This window comes from Marmota marmota, unplaced genomic scaffold (assembly GCF_001458135.2).
Source record: "Marmota marmota marmota unplaced genomic scaffold, marMar, whole genome shotgun sequence".
Classification (NCBI taxonomy): Eukaryota; Metazoa; Chordata; class Mammalia; order Rodentia; family Sciuridae; genus Marmota; species Marmota marmota.
The window spans coordinates 7,288,209-7,311,312 of NW_026000171.1; the positions used below are offsets into that span (position 1 = coordinate 7,288,209).

Consider the following 23,104-nt stretch of genomic DNA (forward strand, 5'->3'; position numbering starts at 1 on the left):
CCCCCCCCCCCCGCATTCCTCAGGTGGCTCTTTACAGCTATAATTCTCTCAAACTCTGGTTGTCTGATTCTACTTTCACTATCTCAACTCCACCCCTGCTCCCTTTTTGCTACTGGGGTTGAACCCACCTAGGGGCGCTTTATCAGTCAGCTACACCCCTAGTCCTTTTATTTTTTTAAATTTGAGACAAGGTCTTGTTGAGGTTACCCATGAACTTGCAATCCTCTTGCCTCAGCCTCCCCAGTCACTGGGACTATAGGTACTGCCACCATGCCCAGATTCTCATTCTTTCAAAATATAAAAATTTGTATTCACTTTTAGTAAACATTATACTCAGACATTTTAAACACTCACAACCAGATTTCTAGACATTTTTTTCCTAGAATAAGTTCTATCATTTTAGTGACCTGTTAGAATTGAAGCTAATGTTAGTAAACAAGGTTCAATTACATCATCTTTGTTTTTGTACAAACATACTGACCTTGAGGTGAGACTGAAGGAAACAGCAAATCCAGGATGAAATGTGAAAGAGAAAGTTAGAAATAATTAATAAGGACAATATTCAGAAATATTAATCATGGACATAGACAAAACATAAAGCACAGCAATAAAGAACAGGACACACAGATTCTGCATAGGCACTAAAAATTAGTAACTTCAGATTTTCACTCTCAAGAAGTACATTTTCTTATTAGATTACACCATCATACTTTAATCAATCTTTCTAAAGGAAGAAATTTTTGTCTAAAATTTATCATTTCCTGGGACAGGAAAAAAAAAACAATTTCTTAACTACTAAGCAACATAAGAGGAAGTTAGCTACCCTCTTCTCATTTAAGTAGCTAGAACTGTCATTAAGTGATTTTACAACTTTAGTCAGCTCAGTTTTATATACTCCTACCTTATAACTGAGTACTCTTTTTGCTCCCCTTTCCATTAAGAGGATCCAATTTATCCAAAAGGAGAGGCAGAAAGACAATGACAGCTTCAGTTATTCTACAGAATACAGAACTCCCATTTACATGAGAGATTTTGAAATAATTTTCTCAAATGTTGCAAAAAATTTTTCCCTGATCACAATCAGTATTTCTCATTCCTAATAAAATCTTCAAATGGTGCAATCTAAAGGCAACAATGAACAAGAAAGACTCTGTAACACAAATTCATTTCTGACACATTGCTCAGCAGTAAGAGTTGCAAAGTTGTCATGCTTATTATTCCTACATAGCATGAATCCCCTACAGTTCATTATTGCCTTTCATAACAACAGGCAGTTTTCCTTTTGAAGAATTAATCAATTTCACTGAAATCAGTATTAACCTTCAAATATTTAAGACTTCTAATGGCCAGTGCCATCTGGATTGTCTTCATAATCCAAATTTTTACTTGAAGAATCAAAAACAAAAGGTTTATTTATTGAATGCAAGCACCATTTCAATTTTCACTTTGTTTTTAAAAATCTGGTATCTCATTTAAAAAGTCTAATTCATTTCCTAACTAAAACTAAAGTTTTTAAAAGTCACTATGAGAATTTTTAAAGGAGGATAAGATTTATTATACCCACTATATAAAATGAAGAGATGAAAAACAAGAACAAATGACTTGCTCACAGTCACACTGCAGGTAACTGGCAGGCAGAGGATAAGAATGTGGGTATGCTGATGTCTCACCTGAAATTACTTTTATATGCTCTATGATACTTCTTCAGGAATATATACAAATCCAAGAATCTTTAACATATTTATCAGTGTCAAATACAAACAAGGTTCAAAGGCAAAAAGAGACCAATCACTAAGTAGATCATTTCTCTAAGGCTCTCTTTTTGTTGGTAATGATACAGAAAGAATAATTTTAGATAAATACTGATATTAACTGAAAGTTCCTACAGATGGTAAGGGTTTATGTAACACATGTAAAATCCATGGGGGAAGATTATTTTGAGTTTATTCCTGACAACAGCAAGCAACTTTAATCATAATTTAACCTATTTTATTGTTTGTGAATCATATTTCATCTCAGTATCAAACTATAGCTCTTGGGGTATTCATTTAGGAGGAAAAAATCTGCACATGAAATAAATGTTTGTGATTCTAATGTTCACACTTTAAAGTATAAAATTAAGGAAGCCAATAAACACAATAAATCTCTATAGGTGCTGTGCCCACAAGGAACATTGGGAAGATGACCTAATAGAAATGAATATACAAAGCTGTGTAATTTTTTTTCTCCTATTAAATGAAATCAGTGAAATTGATCAAAGAGGAAGAAGAAACTAGCAACTTCCCCAGAAAGCAAGCTGAAGCAAGTGAGATCAGATAAAGAACCAGTCATGTTCAGCTGTAATACTTCAGGAACATTTTATGCCTTTTGAGGATTTTCATTTTTTTAAACACATCATTTTCTTTCAAGCAGAACACACATTGTATTATTATTCCTCTCAACCACGAGCAACCCCAGTTGTTTCCATTCTATGCCAGCAACATTAAGAACCTGTTCTTTGACATGAGGATCAAAGATACATAATCAAAAATTTTAAAGTAAGGAGACTTTTTCTTTCTTTTTTAAACCGGGAATGAAACATGGATGAACCTAAGTCATTGCATTAAGTGAAATAAACCAGACGTAAAAGGAGGAATAGTGAATAATTCTACTTACATGAGTTATCTATAGACAAACTCATGGAAACGAGAGAAAAATGGTGGTTGCCAGGGGAAAGGAGAAGGAAACATGGGAAATTAATGTTTAATAGTTAGAGTTTTTGTGTGGAAATATGAAAAAACTCTGAATTTGGATGGCTGTGATGGTTACAAAACCATGTGAATTTACCTACGTCACTGAACACTAAAAACAGTTGAAATGGTAATTTGGGGGTGGTGGTGGGGGGTATCAGGCACTGAATCCAAGGGTGCTTAACCACTGAGCAACATCCCCAGCCCTTTTTATTTTTAGACAGGGCCTCATTAAGTTGATGAGGCTGGTTTTGAATTTTCAATCCTCTTGCCTCAGCCTCCCAAGTCATTGGGATTACAAGCATGTGCCACCTTGACTAGCAGGAAACTTTTTCTTTAAAGAATCATCTTCCTCATGAATTATACAGCAATTTATACCAAAGCTATAAGCAGATCAACTTATATATGGCAGATAATGAGGATATTATACTGGGTATCCACTCAGGACTTCTTTAAGGAAAAACATTTACAAATATGAAGATTAAATACCTAGGGTTACATTTCTAGGTTATATTATATCATAAATACCTGAATACAGTGTATTGCCAGTGTAAAATAATCTGAAACATGTTCCATTTACAAATATGAAGATTAAATACCTAGGGTTACATTTCTAGGTTATATTATATCATAAATGCCTGAATACAGTGTATTGCCAGTGTAAAATAATCTGAAACATGTTCCATTTACAAATATGAAGACTAAATACCTAGGGTTACATTTCTAAGTTATATTACATCATAAATGCCTGAATACAGTGTATTGCCAGTGTAAAATAATCTGAAACATGTTCCCAATGAGAAGAACCGAAAATAATTTTTAGATTGACCTATATAAACTTAGACTGTAGATAAAATAGTCAAAATATCTAATTATAATAATAACAGTATTAAAAAATACATTACTTTGGTGACACATTTGAAATGAAATATATGATAAAATAATGTTAATTTAGAAATACTACATTTTTCCCCTTGTGCATCCAACAATTTTGTCTACTCTCCAATTGTGTGTCAATTGAGTAAAGATGTAAGATATATCACTAAGAAAAAAATCATACCAATTAAATTAGGCCATGCCATTACATGTACATATCAGCAATGTTAAAATTCAAAAATAAAGTTAGGGGGCTGGGGTTGTGGCTCAGAGGTAGAGCACTCGCCTGGCATGCATGAGGCACTGGGTTCAATCCTCAGCACCACATAAAGTAAAATAAAGACATTGTGTTCACCTATAACTAAAAAAAAAAAAAAAAAAAAAAAAAAAATTAAATAATAAAGTTAGGATTGGTGTCTCATGACAAAAAGAGGGAAGAGAAACCTAGCTATTCTTTTGTTTAACCTATAGATTTAAAAATAAATCCACTGAACCAGGCTAAATTATATAAGAATACTTTAGGTACTTTTACAGAAGGAAAATTGTGTGTAAACAAACATACCATGTAAATATATGTATATACATATATCATAATATGGTAACATATAATGATCACACAAAAGAAACAAATATACAAATAATATTTTCAATCTAACTACCAAGGTTTTAAGAGACTATTTGAATCGTCATCTTTTTACTTTCTAAAGGATCTTAATAGTATGGGTGATGGAAAGACATAGGGAAGAACTGTGAGATGACTCAATGGTGGATTAAAAAAGAGGACTACCTTCATTTTTTTAACATATATATTTAATAGTTCCTCAATAATGTGCAGGACAGAATGTAATAGATACTATCAGAAGCGAAAATAAAGGAAAAGGAAGCTGGGAGAGGTGGCGTACATCTGTAATCCCAGAAGCTCAGGAAGCTGAAGCAGGAAGATCATGAGTTTCAAAGTCAGCCTCAGCAAAAGTGAGGTGCTAAGCAACTCAGGTAACCCTGTCTCTAAATAAAATACAAAATAGGCCTAGGGATGTGGCTCAGTGGTCAAGTGCCCTGACCCCGGTATCCTCCTACACCCACAAAAGGAAAAGGAGATTACTACTGAAAGGGATAAACTTTGAAAAGGATAACTGTTTTAAAAGGAGTCAAACTGCCACAAACAAATAACAGGAAAGAAAATTCTAATCAAAGAGAAAAGAGTAAAAAATGTAAATAAGAAAAAAAAAACATATACCTACTAATTTTGACTTCCTTTGTAAGAAAACAGTTCATTCTTGCAAGATTATCAAACTAAGAACTGGAAACACCATCCTATCAACTAGCTTCATTTTGGAGGATTAATGACAAATAGAAGCATCTCCATTTTCATTACATAAAAGTTCAAATAGTACTCGTAAAATCTTTAAAAGAACATAAGAAACTCAAAGGGCCATCACCCTGAGGCATTCAGTTGAAACCTACCAACTATCTTACCTAATTTCTCCAAAAGTTGCCAGTAAAGTTCTCTCTCTTAAACATACACATATGCAAGTAACATTCCCAGATAAAATCACTGCTGGCATGATAGGGAAAAGTCCCTGTTCTTTTTGTTCAAGCTCAGTTCAGTACTTTGATTCTTCATCTACAGAAGTACAGACACTTCTCATTCATATTAAGAGGTGCTATAAGTTAATGTTTTAGCAGTTTAGACAGTTAATTCAGGGGCTAACTACCATGGATCTAAGTTTGAGCAAACTGGGACCACCCTTACTTAAAAAAAAAAAAAAATCAAGTAACTAAGCCCAACTAGATAGACCATATAGCATTTTAAAATAAAGTTAGTTGTTTAACTCAGAATGATTCAGAATGCAGTTCCCCTAAAAACAATATTGTAAGTACTGATTAAGTTTTCTTCCTAGTCCACAAAATTCAAGTTTAACCAGGATGTAAAAGCCTAGAACCAATAGATCTACATAAGGCATGGAAAAGATGGTTAATTAGGAAAGAAGGGAAAATTAACCTTCTCAAAACAGGAAAAGGTCCCTCTATCATAACTACTCAGAAGGTAATTCAGATGGCACCAGAAGACTTCAGAAATAACTATCCTCCAAATTAACAAGTGAATTACAATGGTGGATTGAATACGCAGAATATAGCCTTTGAATCACCTCTTTAAAAAATCCCCTGGCTCCCTTTGATGGGCAGAATCACAGCCTCTGGGACAGGGGTTCCTTGTGCTTCTCCTTTGAGAGCAAATCAATAAAACTTCTTTTTCCTTTTTTCAAAAGCAAAACAAAACAACAAAAACATTACCAAACTACTCAGAAGGCTGGTCTAACAACTATGTACATATCTATGAATGACAAAACTGACATCTAGCTCTTCCTCAGAATAGCTATCATGGCAGCACAAGATCCTAGCTTTCCCTCTCCAACCTAGATCTCTACCTACACTAGGGCTTAAGGACCTGAAATGAGCAGTCCAGGTTTCAAAATTACTTTTTAGACTTCTACCTAAACAACCTCCCAAGCCACTGTCATTTAATATTTGTCCTTAAATTAAAAAAACAAAAACAAAAAAAACCCCACCAAAGACCTATGATTCCAAAGTTCAACAAGTCCCTTCTCTATGACTCTCCTATGTCCTACGGCATGAGTTAATTGGGATGGCCAGCCCTAGTTGTCTGTTAAGTATTACTTCTCAGGAGAGTTCAACCAGACCTGAAGGAGTTGAGACTTCGTCGATGAAATTTCTAGCTGTTGGAAAAGCTGTGGAAGAATGCCTCCACTGGCATCATCTATAAAAGAAATGACAACAGGTGCTACATTGCTTAGTCTTAGATTCCTGGAGCCAGAAGCATCAATTTAACAGAGTTCAAACTAAAAGAAGAGCTAGGAGTCACACAGGCAGATAAACTATGACCTAGCAGCAAAGCGACTCACAGGCCAGTTCCCAAGCACCTGTCTTAGAAGAGGGTGTGAGCCTTTGGCCTCATCAAGGTCCACAAATAAACAGCCTCTGGATCATTTGGTTGTCTATACGACCCCATTCTAGGAAATGGGGCCATTAATAAAAACAGAACACAAGTGGTTCCAAAGGAAAAAAAGAAGAAACAGACCCTAGAATTCTTAGGTACAACTCTGCTACTACTTATGATATAGAAGCAGTCATTTATCCTGTCTGGGCCTCAGATTTCTTGTCTGTATAACAAAAATCCATGAAATAAGTTTTCCTAAAACAAACAAAATTCATGATATATAAAGAGGTTGCTAAAATTCCAAAACAAATTATATTAATTTTTTTTAAGAAATTTCTTGTAGAAAGATAAGATCTACCGGACACATAACAAGTCAAGCACACGAGCTTTCAAGAGGTCCTACAAGAAATCTCCACTCAAAACATATGGCAGTTTGCTTGTCAATGTTTCTTCTAAAAGAAAAGAATTGCTCATTGAGTCCAAAAGAAGAGTAATGCCATATTTCAAAGTGCAATACACCACTTCTACCACAACACAAATTTACTTTCAAAAAGACAAAATTATATTCCCTTTTAAAGTGGTCATCTGGTTGGGTGGGGGCAAGAATCTTCTGTTTGTGCCTCTTCCAAAAGCAATTCCAGATATCTGAGTAGGGGATAAATCCAGGAAAGATAGGGACAAAAGAAAACAAAAACGACCAAAATACAGGAAAAACAAGATTGAAATCTGTACAGACATATTCAAAATAACAGTCTAACAGAGTAGTTTATTACTAATTTAACTGGTACCCTCAAATTATGACCTTATTTAAGAATCAAAATGGGCAATGAGGGAATCGCTTCTGATTTGGTCAAGTTATTAAGTCATTAGATTTGTGTTTTGTTTGTTTTTTTAACATTCAGAAAGTATTAGGGAAACAAAGAGGCCCCATTGCTGCTTCTAGCACATTCGAGTGATGACTAATAAGAAAAAAAAATTAAATTCTTTTCAAAATGAATGCTTCTTCTATAGGAAAAAGGTAGGAAGAAAATCAGTATGCAATTAGTTGTATTAGTTTGAATGCATTTGGTTGCAAATAACAAAATCCTTCTTAAAACTGGCTTAAACAGTAAGAAAACATACTATCTCACATGATGAGAAGTCTTAAAAGCAGTAGTTTCAGGAATAGTGCCTTCAGGTTCTAAGCTCTATCTCTCTATGGTTTTCTTAACTATTACTCTCCGGATGCTGACTTCACTTTAGGCAGCTTACAAGGCAGTTGCAATAGTTCTGGACATCCCATCCAGATACAAGAGTGTCCTGGAGAAAGAGGTTACCTTTCTTCTTGCAAGTCTTCCTCATAAGAAAATTATTCCCTAAAGTCTCTATAGTCTTTCTTTCTCAAATTACTTATGCATTATGTGCTCCATGAACAACTAGCCACCAGAAATTATCCTTATGGGCTTAAATGAATCAGGATTCATTTCTGGAGTTGGGGATGCAATTCACAAACTTCAGATTTGGATAATTAGTGATTAGATAGAAGAGTAACAATATTTTATTGGTATACTCTATTCTTTTCTGCGCTCCAGATGAAATAAATAAAGAAAAGCAGAAAACTAAAAGCAAAGGCAAAAGGAGGGGGCTGTGTATAAAATTAATTTAGAGGGCTGGAGTTATGGCTAAATGGTAGAGCACTTGCCTCACATATGTGAAGCACTGGGTGTGATCCTCAGCACCACATAAAATTAATTAATTAATTAAAGGTACTCTGTCCATCTACAACTAAAGAAAATTAAAAATTAATTTAGAAAATGATAATCATATCTATGGTTGGGAATGGGAGGAGATGTGCTGCAAAGAGACATTTCTGGGGATGAAGGAAATGTTCTGTATTTTGATTGTAGTATACATTTGTCAAAGCTGAAATAAGGTAACAATAGGTATATAAAGTTGTTGGAATTTTTTTTAAGGGCTTCTAAGGACTTCTGGAGGACAGAGCCCCTCATTCAAGTGTCTTCTCAAACATTACCTTATCAGATGGGCCTTTGCTGACTGCCCCACAAATAACCTCTGTGCTAAATCTGAACACACCTCAAAATAAAAATATACATGCACTAACGTCCTTTTATAGTTCCTCAAATGAAGAACAGTAAAATTTACATTTTCCTTTAACTCTTCACATCACACAGTAACTCTTATTATTCTCTAGATCACTGAAAATTCCTAAATTCAATTAACAAAGGCAATTCTTGCCAACCAAATTATATGAAACTCAAAAGATGGCTGCCATTCTCTAAATACAAAAGTTTCTTAATAGTATGTTGACTCTAATCACATTGAATGTCAGAGTAAAACTGAGAATTTCTGCTGTAAAACACTAAACTCTTGAGTATTCATTAGTCATTTGGGATTATAAAAAGGCAATAAAGCAAAAATGTAAAACAGAACACAATATATGGCACGGGAAACACTGTCCCCAGTGTACTGCCATCACATGAGTATTTAGCAAAAAGGGATAACATGAGTGAAAGAGCAGACAACAAACAATTCTTTCAGAAGATTGAAAAAATACTAACAGAATTCTATCATTACTCTTGTCTCTAAAAATCATAAACATTATATAAGAGAAAAGCCTATTCATTGTGAATCTAAATAGAAACTCCAACATGCTTATTTTAGAAGACAAATTCTCAATTACATTTGGCATTCCTGAGGCTAATCTAATTCTATCCATTTATATAGGGACACTCAAACTCTGTTTTGATTTTTTTTCTATGCAAACTATCCAAAGCCACTGGATGATAGCTTTCTTGAAGTATTAACACAGCTAGGCTACAGTGCCCAGTGAGTCCATCAAACACCCATCTAGATAGATGTGTTGTGAAAGTATTTTGCTGATGTACTTAAAGCCTCTAATCAGTTTAAGTAGGGGAGATTATCCCAGATAATCTGAGTGGGCACAACTGAATCCTTCAGAAGGTCTTGGAAACAGGTAAGATTTCCCTAGGAGTGAAAAGAAATTCTACCCATGTACAACAGCTTTGGCTTGTGCTGACACAAGTTCCCTCCTGCTCAGGATCTTCCCTTCCTGTCAGCCTGCCACAGGATTTCAGACTTGCCTAATCAGCCATCACAACCATGCAAAATAATTCCTTATAACAAATTTCTTAATATGTGTATATATTTCTCTGTGTATACATGCCCTACATGTACTTTTTCTCTTAAATTCGATCTGATTCACACCACAGTAAGGAATGTGAATTTAGAAGCAGTCACATTTACCTGAAGAAAATATTTTGTATTTGCAGTTGTATAGGTGGACTTGTCCAATTTTATTTTTTAATTACAATAGGTCAAGAGACTGGTATAATGTTAAAACAAGTGAGTGCTATAACACTAAATCATTTTGTTACAAGAATTACTCTTTTCTTTAGGAGTCAAGATTAGAAAGGACCATTCATTTATTTCTCTAGTCCACAAAGAATATAAGTGGAAATACTTCATGATATAACCTAAATCTTTTCATCCTGGAAATTCTTACATAAGAAGTACTATGAAATGCATAAAATACTAAGAATTTTCTTTGGTTTAATGAAAATCTATTAATGATTAATCTATTAATAATTATAATATAGTTTGTTTTAATATTTGCACTTAAAAGATTGCTCAATGTCCTTTAGAAATGAATTCTATATGCTGAATTAAAATGTGGTGAAATAATTTTATCAGTTAAGGAGCCACTCAAAGGGCAAGCCAGTGTAAGCACAACCACATAAAAGATAGCTGGAAACAAAGACTAAAATGATTTCAACTAGCAGTACAGAACCTTACCCGAAAGAACATAGACTGATTTTATCCAAAAGCAGGTTAACTAAGAAATACAGTGTCACTGGCTGTTCTTTAATTCTGATCAAGCAAAATCCCCAGCAAGCCCCAGCAGTAGCAAGAACAGCAGCAGCAATTTACTCTAGTATAAGACTGTAGCCTTACATATCACTCACTTTCCCAGGAAGTCCCAAACAAACCCCCCAGGTGGTGCAGGGACAGAAACCTGGTGTGGAGGGTACAATTTGCGGGAGACTGGCTTTCTGAGAAACAGCATGGCCAATGGTAGAGGGAACACACACATATAAACAAAAAGACACAAAAACCCCCAATGGAACAGGACCATGGTAAGACAAATCAAAAGAAAGGTGAAGAAACTCAAAATGATAAAACACAGGGAGACAGACACCCATACATACACACAGGAAACAATGGAATGGCAACACAAGAAGCAAATCGTTAGTAAGAAACACAGCCGCCACACACATGCACCTCAGTACAAAATCTAGGAACAAATATGTGACATAATCTCAGCTGTCTTTAACATAAAATGCACTGAATAACTCCTCAAACAAGCACAGTTCAGTTTATAAAAAATGGCCTTCAAGGAGCTGGGGTTGTGGCTCAGTGGTAGAGCACTTGCCTAGCATGTGTGAGGCACTGGGTTCAATTCTCAGCATCAAATATAAGCAAATAAATAAATAAAGGTCTATCAATAACTAATAAAAATATTTTTAAAAAGTCAACACATCTTTAAAAAATGGCCTTCAAAAGCTAAGAAAAATTAAAATATACCTTAGTTTTTAAGTAAGTCATAATCCTATCTATAGCCACTTTTGCTTAAGACATTGGTTCAACAATGAGCAAAAAATAAATCCCATCGAGGTAGGAAGTGTTTTACAGTTGCCAGTAAGTCCAAAAAGAACATAATTAATCTTGTTGAAATAGAAAGAAAATTGAGCTGGAATTTAAAACCCCATTCTATTAGCTCCAGCTCAACCACTGTTTAATTTCAGGAGTAATTTCTTTGGCTCCTGGTTTCCTCTTCATAAAATGCCATAATAGAGGGGCTGGGAGTGTGGCTCAGTGATAAAGCGCTCACCTAGCACGTGCGAGGCCCTGGGTTAGATCCTCAAAACCATATAATAAATAAATAAGTAAGTAAGTAAATAAGTAAATAAATAAGTAATTTGGTTTGCAAGGGGGGTGGGGAATGCTATAGTAGATCTCTTTCACAAATTCTGTGGTGCTACTGTTTATTCAATACCTCAAACTATGTTTCTGAGTAACAAACTACAAAGCTGATAGCAAAAACTGAGTTGGAGAAAATGTTGCATTTGTTTGTTTGGTTATTTTTTGGTGTGAAGTTTTATTTTATTTTCTGATAGGCAAAAATCTTTGTCTCAAATCCTCAAACAAAATTACAGGTGCATGAGCAGAGAGGCTAGAACTATGCTTTTTCCAATACACTAAAAGTTACACAGGTCATGTATAACTCTTTCTTACAAAGTGAAAAACAAAGTCACTATTAAAAGCAGCTATTTGGTGTATTTTGGATACAAGATATAGACTTAGTTCTGTTTCTTATTCTCCCTCACATTATGTCCATCTCCCAAAATCAGTATAAGTCCCAAAATGCAATAATATTCTTCAAGCAAGCTTCATGGAATAGCAAGCAATATTTTCAAAATGTAGATTTTTTTCTTTTCTTTTTTAAAAAACATACATATTTTTAATAACTTTATTTATTTACTTTTTATGTGGTGCTGAGGTTCAAACCCAGTGTCTCACCCATGCCAGTTAAGTACTCTACCACTGAGCTATAGCCCCAGCCCCACTTTTTCTTTTCTGAATGTGGTACTGAAGATTGAACTTCAGCACTCATGAATATTAGGCACTCCTCTACCCTAGACTACATCCCCAGTCTTTCTTCTTTTTGAGACAGGGTCTCACCAAGTTGCCAATGTAGGCCTTGAATTTGAATCCTGTGTCAGCCTCCTAAGTAGCTAAGTTTATGAGCAATGGACCACCTCACTCAGCTTCAAATGCAGATTTCCAATATAAAAAATCACATTTAAAAATGAAATATTCTCAAGCAACTTCTGAAATACATTTAATGAGATGTCAGTAATCAGTCAAAAGTATCATATTTTAATGTTTATGCAGTACTGCTGCTGATTTCAGGCCCATTAAAAAAGCAAAAGGAGGTATAGATTCAGATATGTATTCATGTAAATATATAAGAGTGTGTGTCTGTGTATATACATGGGGCATGCTCACATGCTGGAGAAGGAACACAGTGCAAAGATTAATGTGAATAAAAATGCATAGGGGCTAGAGTTGTAACTGAGTGGTAGAGTGCTTGCCTAGCAAGAGTGAGGTATGGGGTTTGATGACCCTCAGCACCACATTTAAAAATAAATAAATAAATAAAATTGATATTTTTAGAAAAACAAATAAATAAAAATGCATACAGTCTACAATCAAGAGTTCTTAGTTTTAAATTTTTGATTTAAAGACTTATATCCATTTGTCTTATCCAGAACTAGAGAAAATGAATAGAGTTAATACCAAAATAAGAGAAAACGTGCCAGCAGGTCAAAAGCCCATATTATTCACATTTTCATACAGTGTAAAACTATGAGGGTTGGAGTTTATTGCTTTGGTTTCTTGAAAATCAAAATTATATAGGTAGAAAGGGAGGAAATAATAACTTCAGAGGAAAATAACAAGCCTACCAATAACCACCCCCCAAATTTAAAACTCAGTAAATAAATTATGAAAGTAATCTAAAACTTCCCAGCCATCAAGAACATAAAAATAAATTATTCTTAAGAACCAGCCCTCAAGAAGTCACATAGCTTAGTGACTTCATTTTGTCACTGTCAGTCTTTCTGGCTGTTTAGAAGAACACAGGTAATCAATTGCTACTGGAAGAGCTGTCTCAATGCACTTGTGAGTTCATGTTAAATACATGGTATGAAAGAAGAGATTAACAGGCATATACTTGGTCTTCAGTATAAAGTAATTTAAAAAAGACAAAATTCTAAGAGAAATATCTGGCAGGATCTGTTCAAATAGCCCATTTTGAAGAATTCAAATTCAGGCCCCATAAAAATCACATCTGCGTCTCCAAAATTATCCTAAAATGTCATGCTTCATTGACTGATGTAAGAATTTGCTTCTCCACAACCTAGTCAAAAATTCACAACCCCAAAGAGCATCTGATCAGCCAAAAGGGTCTAAACCAATGATACAATATTAACTCCTTATACAGGAGGACCATTTGCTTATTATCTAGAACAATAAATAATAAAAAGCAAGTAGTTATTTGTACTCTATCTTAATCAGTCAGTTGAAAACTTTAATTTTTCAATTAATGAATACTTTCTCTTTTGTTTAAGGTCAACAGTTTCTCAGTTTACTCCCTTTCTATGTTGCCTTTTAGAGAATGCAACAAAGAATTTGTACTGATTTAGAATAATAAGTAGATAATAAAATATTAACAAGCATTCAAGACCCTAAACTCAGAGGCACACAATACTGAAACAAGTATGCCCTCAAAAATACATACTTTACTTTTTCTAACCCAGGGAGTCCCATTCAATTTCCCTCTCCTTACCTTTCTAATTCAGCTATCTTCTTATCTTTGTCATTCTTCTCATTTTCCACTTCCTTCAAGATTTCCAAAAGGCGGTCTACTTCTGCCTGGGCCTTGCTAGATTCATCTTTGTACCTGGCAATCTCTCTCTCCAACTGCTGAATTCGGTCATTCATCTCTGGACTGGCTCTAGCTTCCAATGTTGCTTCATGTGCCTACAAAAAAAAAAAAAAGAAAGAAAGAAAGAAAGAAAATGAAGAAGTGTTCCAAGTCTGTAAGATACACATAAAGTGAAACTGGCTGGGTAAACCATGGGTCAAAGAACTATTTATATTCAATTTAAACATAGTATTATCAAATATATAAAGGATTAATATTTAAAGTAATTGCCTTAAATTACAAATGGATTTTTAAAAAATATTATACCTCTGAATTTTATTAGGCCAAAAATCACCAAAAGCCAACTGATATTTCAGAGAGTAGTACGATATACTAATAAACCAAAAGACTGCTATTGATCTTGCCAAACAGTATCAAAAGGTACCACCAGGATTCACTGCTAATTGACAGATAGCACCATTGCTGAGACCTAATGTCCCATTAGTTATTTCCATTTCCTTCTCCCATATGCTGCTTTACCAAATGTGTGAATCACAAGACTCTGGGCACCCAGAATTATGTAGATACTTTAAGAATGTATTGAGTCCCTTAAAATGTTTTGAAAAATATATTAAAAGATCAAAGATATATTCTTAGAAAATTCTTTGAAAAGCTCTAATGCAAACTACCATTAGTAAATGAGAAATGTTTGTATAAACTAAATGCTTTGTTATAAATCTAAGATTAAATTCTAGCCAGGTAAGGTGGCACATGCCTGTAATCACAGCTACTCAGGAGGTTGAGGGAGGTGGATTTTGAGTTTGAGGCCAGTCTGGGCAACTAAATAAACTGTCTCAAATTAAAATTTTTAAAAGGAGGGTGGTTGGGAACTTGGGGGTGTAGTTCAGCAGTGGAGTGCTTCCCCAGCATGTGTGAGGCCCCAGGTTTAATTCCAGTGCCAGAAAATAACAAACAAACAAACAACAAAAAAAAAAAGAACCCTTATTTAACCTCCTCCTACACACAAGCATTAAATCTTTGTTTCAGTACTGGGGATTGAATCCAGGGGAGCTCTAACACTGAGCAATATCCCCATACCTTTTTTATTTTCAAATTTGAGGCAGGGTTCTCACTAAATTGCCCAGGCTGGCCTTGAACTTGTGATCCTCCTGCCTCAACCCCCCAAGTAGCTGGGATTATAGGTATGTAGCACTGCATCTGGCTCCATTAAATCTTTTACCAAGTTCATTTATTTAAGGCTTAATTCCTGATGAAAAAGTACTTATCTATCCAAACACTGGCTTTTTTAGGGTTGCGGATGTGGCTCATTGGTAGTATGCTTGCCTAACATGCTCAAGGCCATAGGTTCAATCCTTAAGCACCAAAAAATAAAAAATACATCATAAATGGCTTCCCTCATCTTTAACTAACTTAGGAAGTATATTTTAAAGAATAAAAACTACAAGTTCGGAAGGTAAAAGGACATCACTGTTCTGCACTGGATTTTCTCCAATTATCTAAAAATCAGTTATTTCACACTGTTTTGCTAGTTTGTTAAGAGGAAAGTTCCTATAGCAATTAGTCTTTTAAGGGGAGGATAAGGCTACAAAAACTTTTCAAATATGATTATGTCTGACAGAAAATAGAGGAGGAAGTATAAAGAGTAACAGGATCAGGAGCTATTCTGTAGAAAGCTGACCATATTTATATACCAAAAAGGGAGAATCAATAAAAAGAAAAAAGACCAAAGATGCAGAGAAATGCAGGAATAACTGAGGAAGGACACAATGAAATAGGCGACAGTAAGGGGCACAAAAGACTGTAGAAACAAACACGAAGGTCTGCTGCTATTCAATACTATTAAGACAACTCTGACTTATAATCACTTATTATAAATGTTTTATTTATAATTCTGCCAATGTAACATCGTGCACACCAGTGTTCTAGGCCTTCATACATGCTGAAGTGCCCTAACTCTGAGGTCTCAGCTTAGTAAATGTCTCCTCTGTTAAGGAGGTCCTCTGTGACCCTAATCTAGATTTGATGTGCACTCCATCACACCCTGTGATTTACTACAACTACCTGTGTGAGTATCTATTTTCCCTGATAGAGAATATACATTCTATGAAACCAAGGGTGCAGGTAATCTTGTTTGTATCCTCAGTCCCACCATGAAAACTGACCTAGTGTAGAAACTCAACTACTTGTTGAACAAATGAATATGCACAAGCAGTGAAAGAGTTTTGCTTGATTTAAAACAGTTCATAGAATTAAGTGGTAGGAAAAGAAGAAGAATTGGGAAGAGGATAAAAGTAATCAATTATATAAGTGTAATGTTAAATGTAGCCTACAGGATGATCCAATTACCAACTTTAAAGAAAAGTCAATTAAGTTAGGGGGGAAGAATCAAAAATATATTAACCTTCCCTTACTAATTATAACAAATTCTGTATCAGAGAAGTTTACATCCAAATTCTTGCTGGGTTCATTTGGACGTTAAAATGAAATTCTAAGAATATTAAACATCTTTAAAGACCTTTGCAACTTTATTTTTTTAAAAATATAAACTCTAAAAAAGATATTTTCCAAATGTTTTATAAACATTTCTTTAAAACAAACTTCTAAATAGTAGAATGACATTTAATTCAAGATGCAAACATATCTTATGTCCACAGAGTTCTTCTCAAAGCAACAGTTAGAAAAATATTTTCTGGATGTTTAATTACATGGCGTCATTCCCCTCACTGCTTTTCTAACCCTTTAAATTTTAATTGTCTGTTAAACTGTGTTTTGAAATGTGTATATTTTACATGTTCTACTTCTAGAATATCAGGAAGTCAAAATCACCCGGAAGCAAAAGCTGCAAACTTCAGTGAAATAACAGTACTATATAAAACGTCACCTCTGGACAAGAAAAACTAAACCATGAACAATCCTTTTCAAAAATCCTTAATCAGGTTAAGCTCTCTGTTCTCAAGTGCTGATCTACTGGTAACTGCCTACCTTTCACATTATTAAAAACCTCAATACACATACACTGGAGGCAAGGATTTCGTTCTTTTGTATTTCATACGTCGTACTAAAATATACACAATTATAGAATCAAGCAGATAACCAAATCCTTATTTTCAAAGTATAAATTATTTAATGAGGAAGTAAAGGTTAAGAAGGGGATCTTATTCAATAAACACAAAACATATATGGTGCCTTAAAATTATTTAAAAATACATAGTAAAAAGATAAACACATATACTGAGGAAAGCTCTGGTGCAAAGTAGCTTCAATAAAAGACATTTATGTAAATTGATTTAAATTCTTTAAGGAAGTAACAGCTATTCTTTTAAAATTATGTCCTTTACCAATTTCTTTTGTGTCAGGTTCCTTCAGTGGTGAGAATTCAGTTTCTAAACATGGCCTTTAAAGGAGATTCTACTGGCAGATCAGATTTTAATGTGTTAGCAAAATTCTATCCCCCAAAGAGGTGTGGTTAAAAGCCACAAATGATTTTACTTAAAAGCAAAGGGAAAGAGAAGCAGCCCTGAATGAATTAACCCACTGAGAACAACAACAACAACAACAACAAAAAAAAAAAAAACAGGGAGAAAGCAGCAGAATAGAAACCTCTCCCAAAGTTTAGGGGAGAATTTTCCTCTTTAAAAACTTTTAATTCAAGATATAAACATATCTTATCTCCAAGAATTTGAACTTACCCTAATATATATCAGAATGAGTTTTGTGGGGTTTTTTGTTTTGTTTTTGTTTTTGTTTTTTTTAAATTCTTAAGTTTCTATATAAGCAAGGTAAAGACAGAAGGTCAAGTACACTCAATTTTCCACCTGGAAAATTGTGCAAAAATATATGAACCACATCTGTATATGGCTTTGCCAGGTCACTTAATGGCTTGGATTAGTGTTCCAATACCATTTCTAGATACTAAAGGGAGTCAGAAGAGTTGAAGGAAAAAAATGAAGAAAAACAGAAGGAAATGGTTTAAGAATAGAATAAGCAAAAAAAGAATAAAAGGTTAAAAAATGTGGTTTTTGAAAAAAAGCTTTAATTAAAAACTCAAGAGCCTAGAAACGGGTATTTAAAAGAATTTGGCATTTTAAGAAGTTCTCATAACTCAAAAGCTAAATTTCAGAGTTGGGGATATAGCTCAGTTGGTAGAATGCGAGTCTCGCATGCACAAAGCCCTGGGTTCAATCCCAGCACCACAAAAAAAGAGAGAGAGGAAAAAAAGCTGAATTTCAATCCTTTCCTTAATAATGCTGAAGTTATCAGCTCATGCTGATGACAAAGAATACCAAAATTCAGGTGCAGGTTAAATTACCAAGGACAGACATTTCCTACTTCAAAAATTTCAATTGTAAGAAGTCTTTTGAATAAATATAAATTAGAACACTAATCTTATACCAGTTACGGTTTTCAGAAAGAAGAAAATATGCCAAACAGGATACATCTACAATTTTGTACTATTATCTACAAATAAGCTATAAAGCAAAAAATCCCTGCTACTATGGAAGATATAACAGAATTTTAGGTCTTATAACCTGCTAAAATAATTTTAAATTATACCAAATTTAAAAACTTAATGACACTACTTACCCTATTTTTAAATATAGTAATGCCATGGAATTAGAAACTTTTAGAAGGAGGTAAAATCAGAAACAATATTTAACAATTGTTTTGAGTCCCACATTTTACTGCCTTAAATCTCAATCTTAAATTAGGAAACATGCGCTCATTTATTCTCAGAAAGACTCTTTTTTTAAAAAAGTGAAAGCTTTTTTTTTCTTGTCAATTTCCAATATAAATTAATAAGAGCTTAAAAACCCTTTGCTAATAATGTGGGAAGATACTTGAGTTCATTTGAAATTTTGCAGAAAAAAAAAGCTGTATAAAACTGGCATATTGTTGATTCACAGACATCTATTCTCAAATTCCTACGGATAGTTCACTTACTAATTTCATGATAAAATCTACTCTCAAATTCCTACGGATAGTTCACTTACTAATTTCATAAATATTTATGTATTAATTTTAAAAATGTGATTTCCAGATATAACCAATAAGCTACATTTTTGTTTTGTTGTTTTAGATTTTATTTTAAATGTCAAAAATCATGTAAGCATCTTCATAAAGAATAAATAGATCTGTTCTGCATGGAAAAGTATAGTAAGGTCAGCTCCAACATGCAAAGACACTGGATGTCATCACTGCCACCTTTACAAGGATAAGAACAAAAGGCTGAACAAACTGAAAATTAATGACTTTTCTTGGACCTGTTAGAAAATTGAGATCACAGGGCAAACTGCCACCCAAATATGGAGAAACACATATATTGGGAGAGTCAGAAATGAGATCTACTCATCTGGAACAGAAGCAACTCATACAAGCAATTGCAGGGTCATCATGAGGAATTGTTAGGGGCTGAGTATGACAGTAAGAAACTCGTAGGGGGGGAAGAGTTTTAGGGGACTTTACCATACTTTCATATACTTTACAACCACAGGAACCCCACCAGATTTTTTAAGTGAAGAGCTGAGAAAAATCCCTGTGGTTCTGGCAGAAGAAGAGAAAAGAATAACAACTGTGAAATACCCTCAAAGCATTCATCTAAAGGCTGGGGTAAAATTTTACCAGAGCTTTATCCCACCTGGAAGGATGACATCTCACCTATTCTAACCCCCTCTAGCCTTCCATTCAAACCTAAAGGTAGAAAACCAAAACTGAGAAAGGCTTGTGAAGATCACAGCCAGGAAGATAGGCCCATGTAATACTGAGACATAGGATTGTGAATCTCACCCTCTCCTATCCCTTACTACCACCCCAAAAGGCTCCAGTATGGTAAAAGTGGATTACATTTGAAAAGAAATGAAAGATGCAGACTCACTTTGAAAAGCAAAGCCCACAGCCAAAAGGAGAGACAAGGACATTAGAGGAATCTGAAGCTTCTGGCATCTACAGCAAACTAAATATAGCCCAATTTCTAGCCAGGATAATAGACAAGTATTATACTACCAGACTATTTCTACTATCCAAAAAAATCTTCAGCTTTCAACAAAAAATTACAAGGCATGCTAAAGGACAAGAAAAAAATCATAGTCTGAAGAGACACAAAACCAGACTCTCATATTTGACAGAAATGTTGGAATTATCAGAGAATTTGAAATAAGTATAATTAATACAATAAGGGCTCTAATGGGAAAATCAGAAAACATCCAAGAATAGATGAATAATTAAGCAGAGAGATGGAAACTCTAAGAATCCAAAGGAAATACCAGAAATCAAAAACATGTAAGAGAAATAAAGAATGCTTCTGATAGGTTGATTAGTAAGTTGGGCAGAGGAGGGGGGACTATTAGTGAGCTTAAAGATAGGTCAACAGAAGCATTCCAATCTGAAATTCAGAGAGAAAGAAACAGCATAGAACATCCAAGAACTGTCTAGGAAGTAATTTCTTTCTTTCTTTTTAAAATAAAGATATTTTTTAAAAGATGGACAAAATATCTTTATTTGTTTTATTTATTTTTTTATGTAGTGCTGAGAATAGAACCCAGTACCTCACAAGTAGGAGGCAAGTACTCTACCGCTGAGCTAAAACCCCAGCCCCTGGGAAGTAAATTCAAGAGATGAAATATACATACTTATAATACCCAAAGGAAAAAAAGAGAAAAGAATAGAAGAAATAATCTAAATAATAGTAGCTGAGAATTTTTTAAAACTATTGATACTTATCAAACCAGGAAGCTCCCATTATCAAGCAGGATAAACACCAAAACAAAACAAAAATCAGTATTAAGGCATCTCATATTCAAACTGCAGAAGACGAAAACAAAGAGAAAAGTCTGAAAGTCCTCAGAGAGACAAACAAATCTGATTTAAAAAAAAAAAATTCATCAGATTCATCATTAGAAACCACATCAGCACCCAAAGCCTGGCCTGGAACCCATGCATGCCCCTCCTCTCCAGGAATCCAGAAGGGAACACCCTGCAGCTGCTGAGGTTCCCTATCCCACCAACGTGGGGCTTCACTCAAACCACCTCTATCTTGGAACACTGCAGCCACCTCCATAGCCTTTCCCACATGGTAATCTCCATGACAGGACAATAAACAGGGCCAGGAGGCAGCCAGCAGTACTGTATGCCACAGTGTGCCAATAACGAAGGCTGCCCAACCCCATCCCACAGCCCATCCTTCCAGCCCCATCTCTGAAAGGGGTTGACTCCATCTTGGGACACCTCTATTGCCACCTTGGGTTACCTCCACTGCGACCTCTGCCACCTTTAGTTGGCACAGATTCCATCTTGGGGTACCAAATGAGGCCTGGAAGTCCAACAGCAAGGTACCTACAGACTTGATGCTACTGCCACCACCAACTAGGGACGTGGCCACTTCCATCTAGGGACAACAACCAGGACATGGCAGATGGTCACCAAGGTCTCTGTGGGCCAGGTTGCACCAGAGGTGTCCTACTAGGTGTGCTAACAGTCACCATCCTGTTGCAGAGGCAACAGGGAGCCTTGCATGGGGTTGCCTCTTGTTTTTTTTTTTTTTTTTTTTTCTCCTGCTGACAGCCAACTTCTTTTGATTCCCCACTTGTCCTATAATCTATAATACCTCTATATTCTCACATCCTATCTCATAAACATCACATCCTACCCACCCCCTTCTCTCTCTGTCCACCACTAGAAACTATAAACCCTCATGCAAACCTACTGGCTATATAGTAGAAAATAACTGTACACTTCTGTTTACAGCAGCAAAACTGTAAATGTCTAAATAGAATCTAATTGATTTATGGCTGCATATTAGTTGCATTAAACATTGATCTCCCCCTAAAAGGTGAGGTATTCATAACCTGCAGGGACACTATAAGATTATAGGGTAGAAACTACAATACCTCAGACTCACACTGCAAGAAAGAAAGACACATAGACAACATGACAAACCAAGGGAGGAAAATGCCACAAATAAACCAAGATACTATAATAATAGAATCCATTGATGTAGATGAAAGATGAAATGACAGAGAAGGAGTTCAGAATGTACATAATTAAAATGATCTGCAAATTAAAGAATGACCTGAGAGAGCAAATACAGGCAAAAATTGATCACTCCAACAAAGAGATAACAGAGCAATTACAGGCAACAATTGATCACACCAACAAAGAGATAAAAGAGAAAGACAGCAAAAGATTACTTCAAGAAAGAGATACAGGGGGTCAGGGTTGTTGCTCAGTTGTAGAGCACTTGCCTAGCATACATGAGGCACTGGGTTCGATCCCCAGGACCACATAAAAATAAACAAAATAAAGGTATTGTGTCCATCTACAACTAAAAAAATAAATAAATAAAAAAAGAAAGAAATAAATAGAGATTTTGAAGGGGGAAAAAAAAACAGAAATCATAAACCAAATAAAAAACTTGATAGAAAACATCACCAACAGATTAGATCATTTGAAAGACAGAACCTCAGACAATGAAGACAAAATGTTCAATCTTGAAAATCAAGTTGACCACACAATGAAGATAGTAAGAAATCATGAACAGAACATCCAAGAATTACGGGAAAATATCAAAAGACCAAATCTTAGATTTATTGGGATAGAGAAAAAAATGTACAACCTCTTCAATGAAATAATATCAGAAAATTTCCCAAATGTAAAGAATGAATTGGAAAATCAAATACAAGAGGTCACCAAATGTACAAAATTACAACAGATCTACACCAAAGCACATTATAATGAAAATGACTAGCATACCGAATAAGGGTAGAATTTTAAAGCCGCAAGACAGAAGAATCAGATTACATATAGGTGAGACAAATTTGGATCTCAGCAGATTTTTCAACCCAAACCCTCAAGGCCAGGAAATCCTAGAATAACATACCAAAATCTGAAAGAAAATGGATGCCAACCAAGAATCTTATATCCAACAAAATTAAGCTTCAGGGCTGATGACAAAATAAAAACCTTCCATGATAAACAAAAGTTAAAAGAATTTACAACAAGAAAGCTGCAATACAGAAC

The 23,104-nt window shown here is 34.7% G+C and overlaps 1 protein-coding gene across 20 annotated transcripts in view; it reads right to left on the reverse strand.

Moving 5' to 3' along the window:
- The window catches only part of Erc1 (ELKS/RAB6-interacting/CAST family member 1), a 1,605,700-nt gene that overhangs the window by 322,382 nt on the left and 1,260,214 nt on the right, over positions 1-23,104 (reverse strand). For 12 of the 20 annotated variants that reach the window (XM_048787497.1, XM_048787503.1, XM_048787498.1 and 9 more), the window contains 2 exons: positions 13,994-14,187; positions 482-493 (listed from right to left, as the gene is read on the reverse strand). In XM_048787497.1, the coding sequence (XP_048643454.1) occupies positions 482-493; positions 13,994-14,187 (206 nt within the window). The remainder of the gene's footprint in view (positions 1-481; positions 494-13,993; positions 14,188-23,104) is intronic. The other 8 variants (XM_048787499.1, XM_048787505.1, XM_048787506.1 and 5 more) reach the window with 1 other exon arrangement.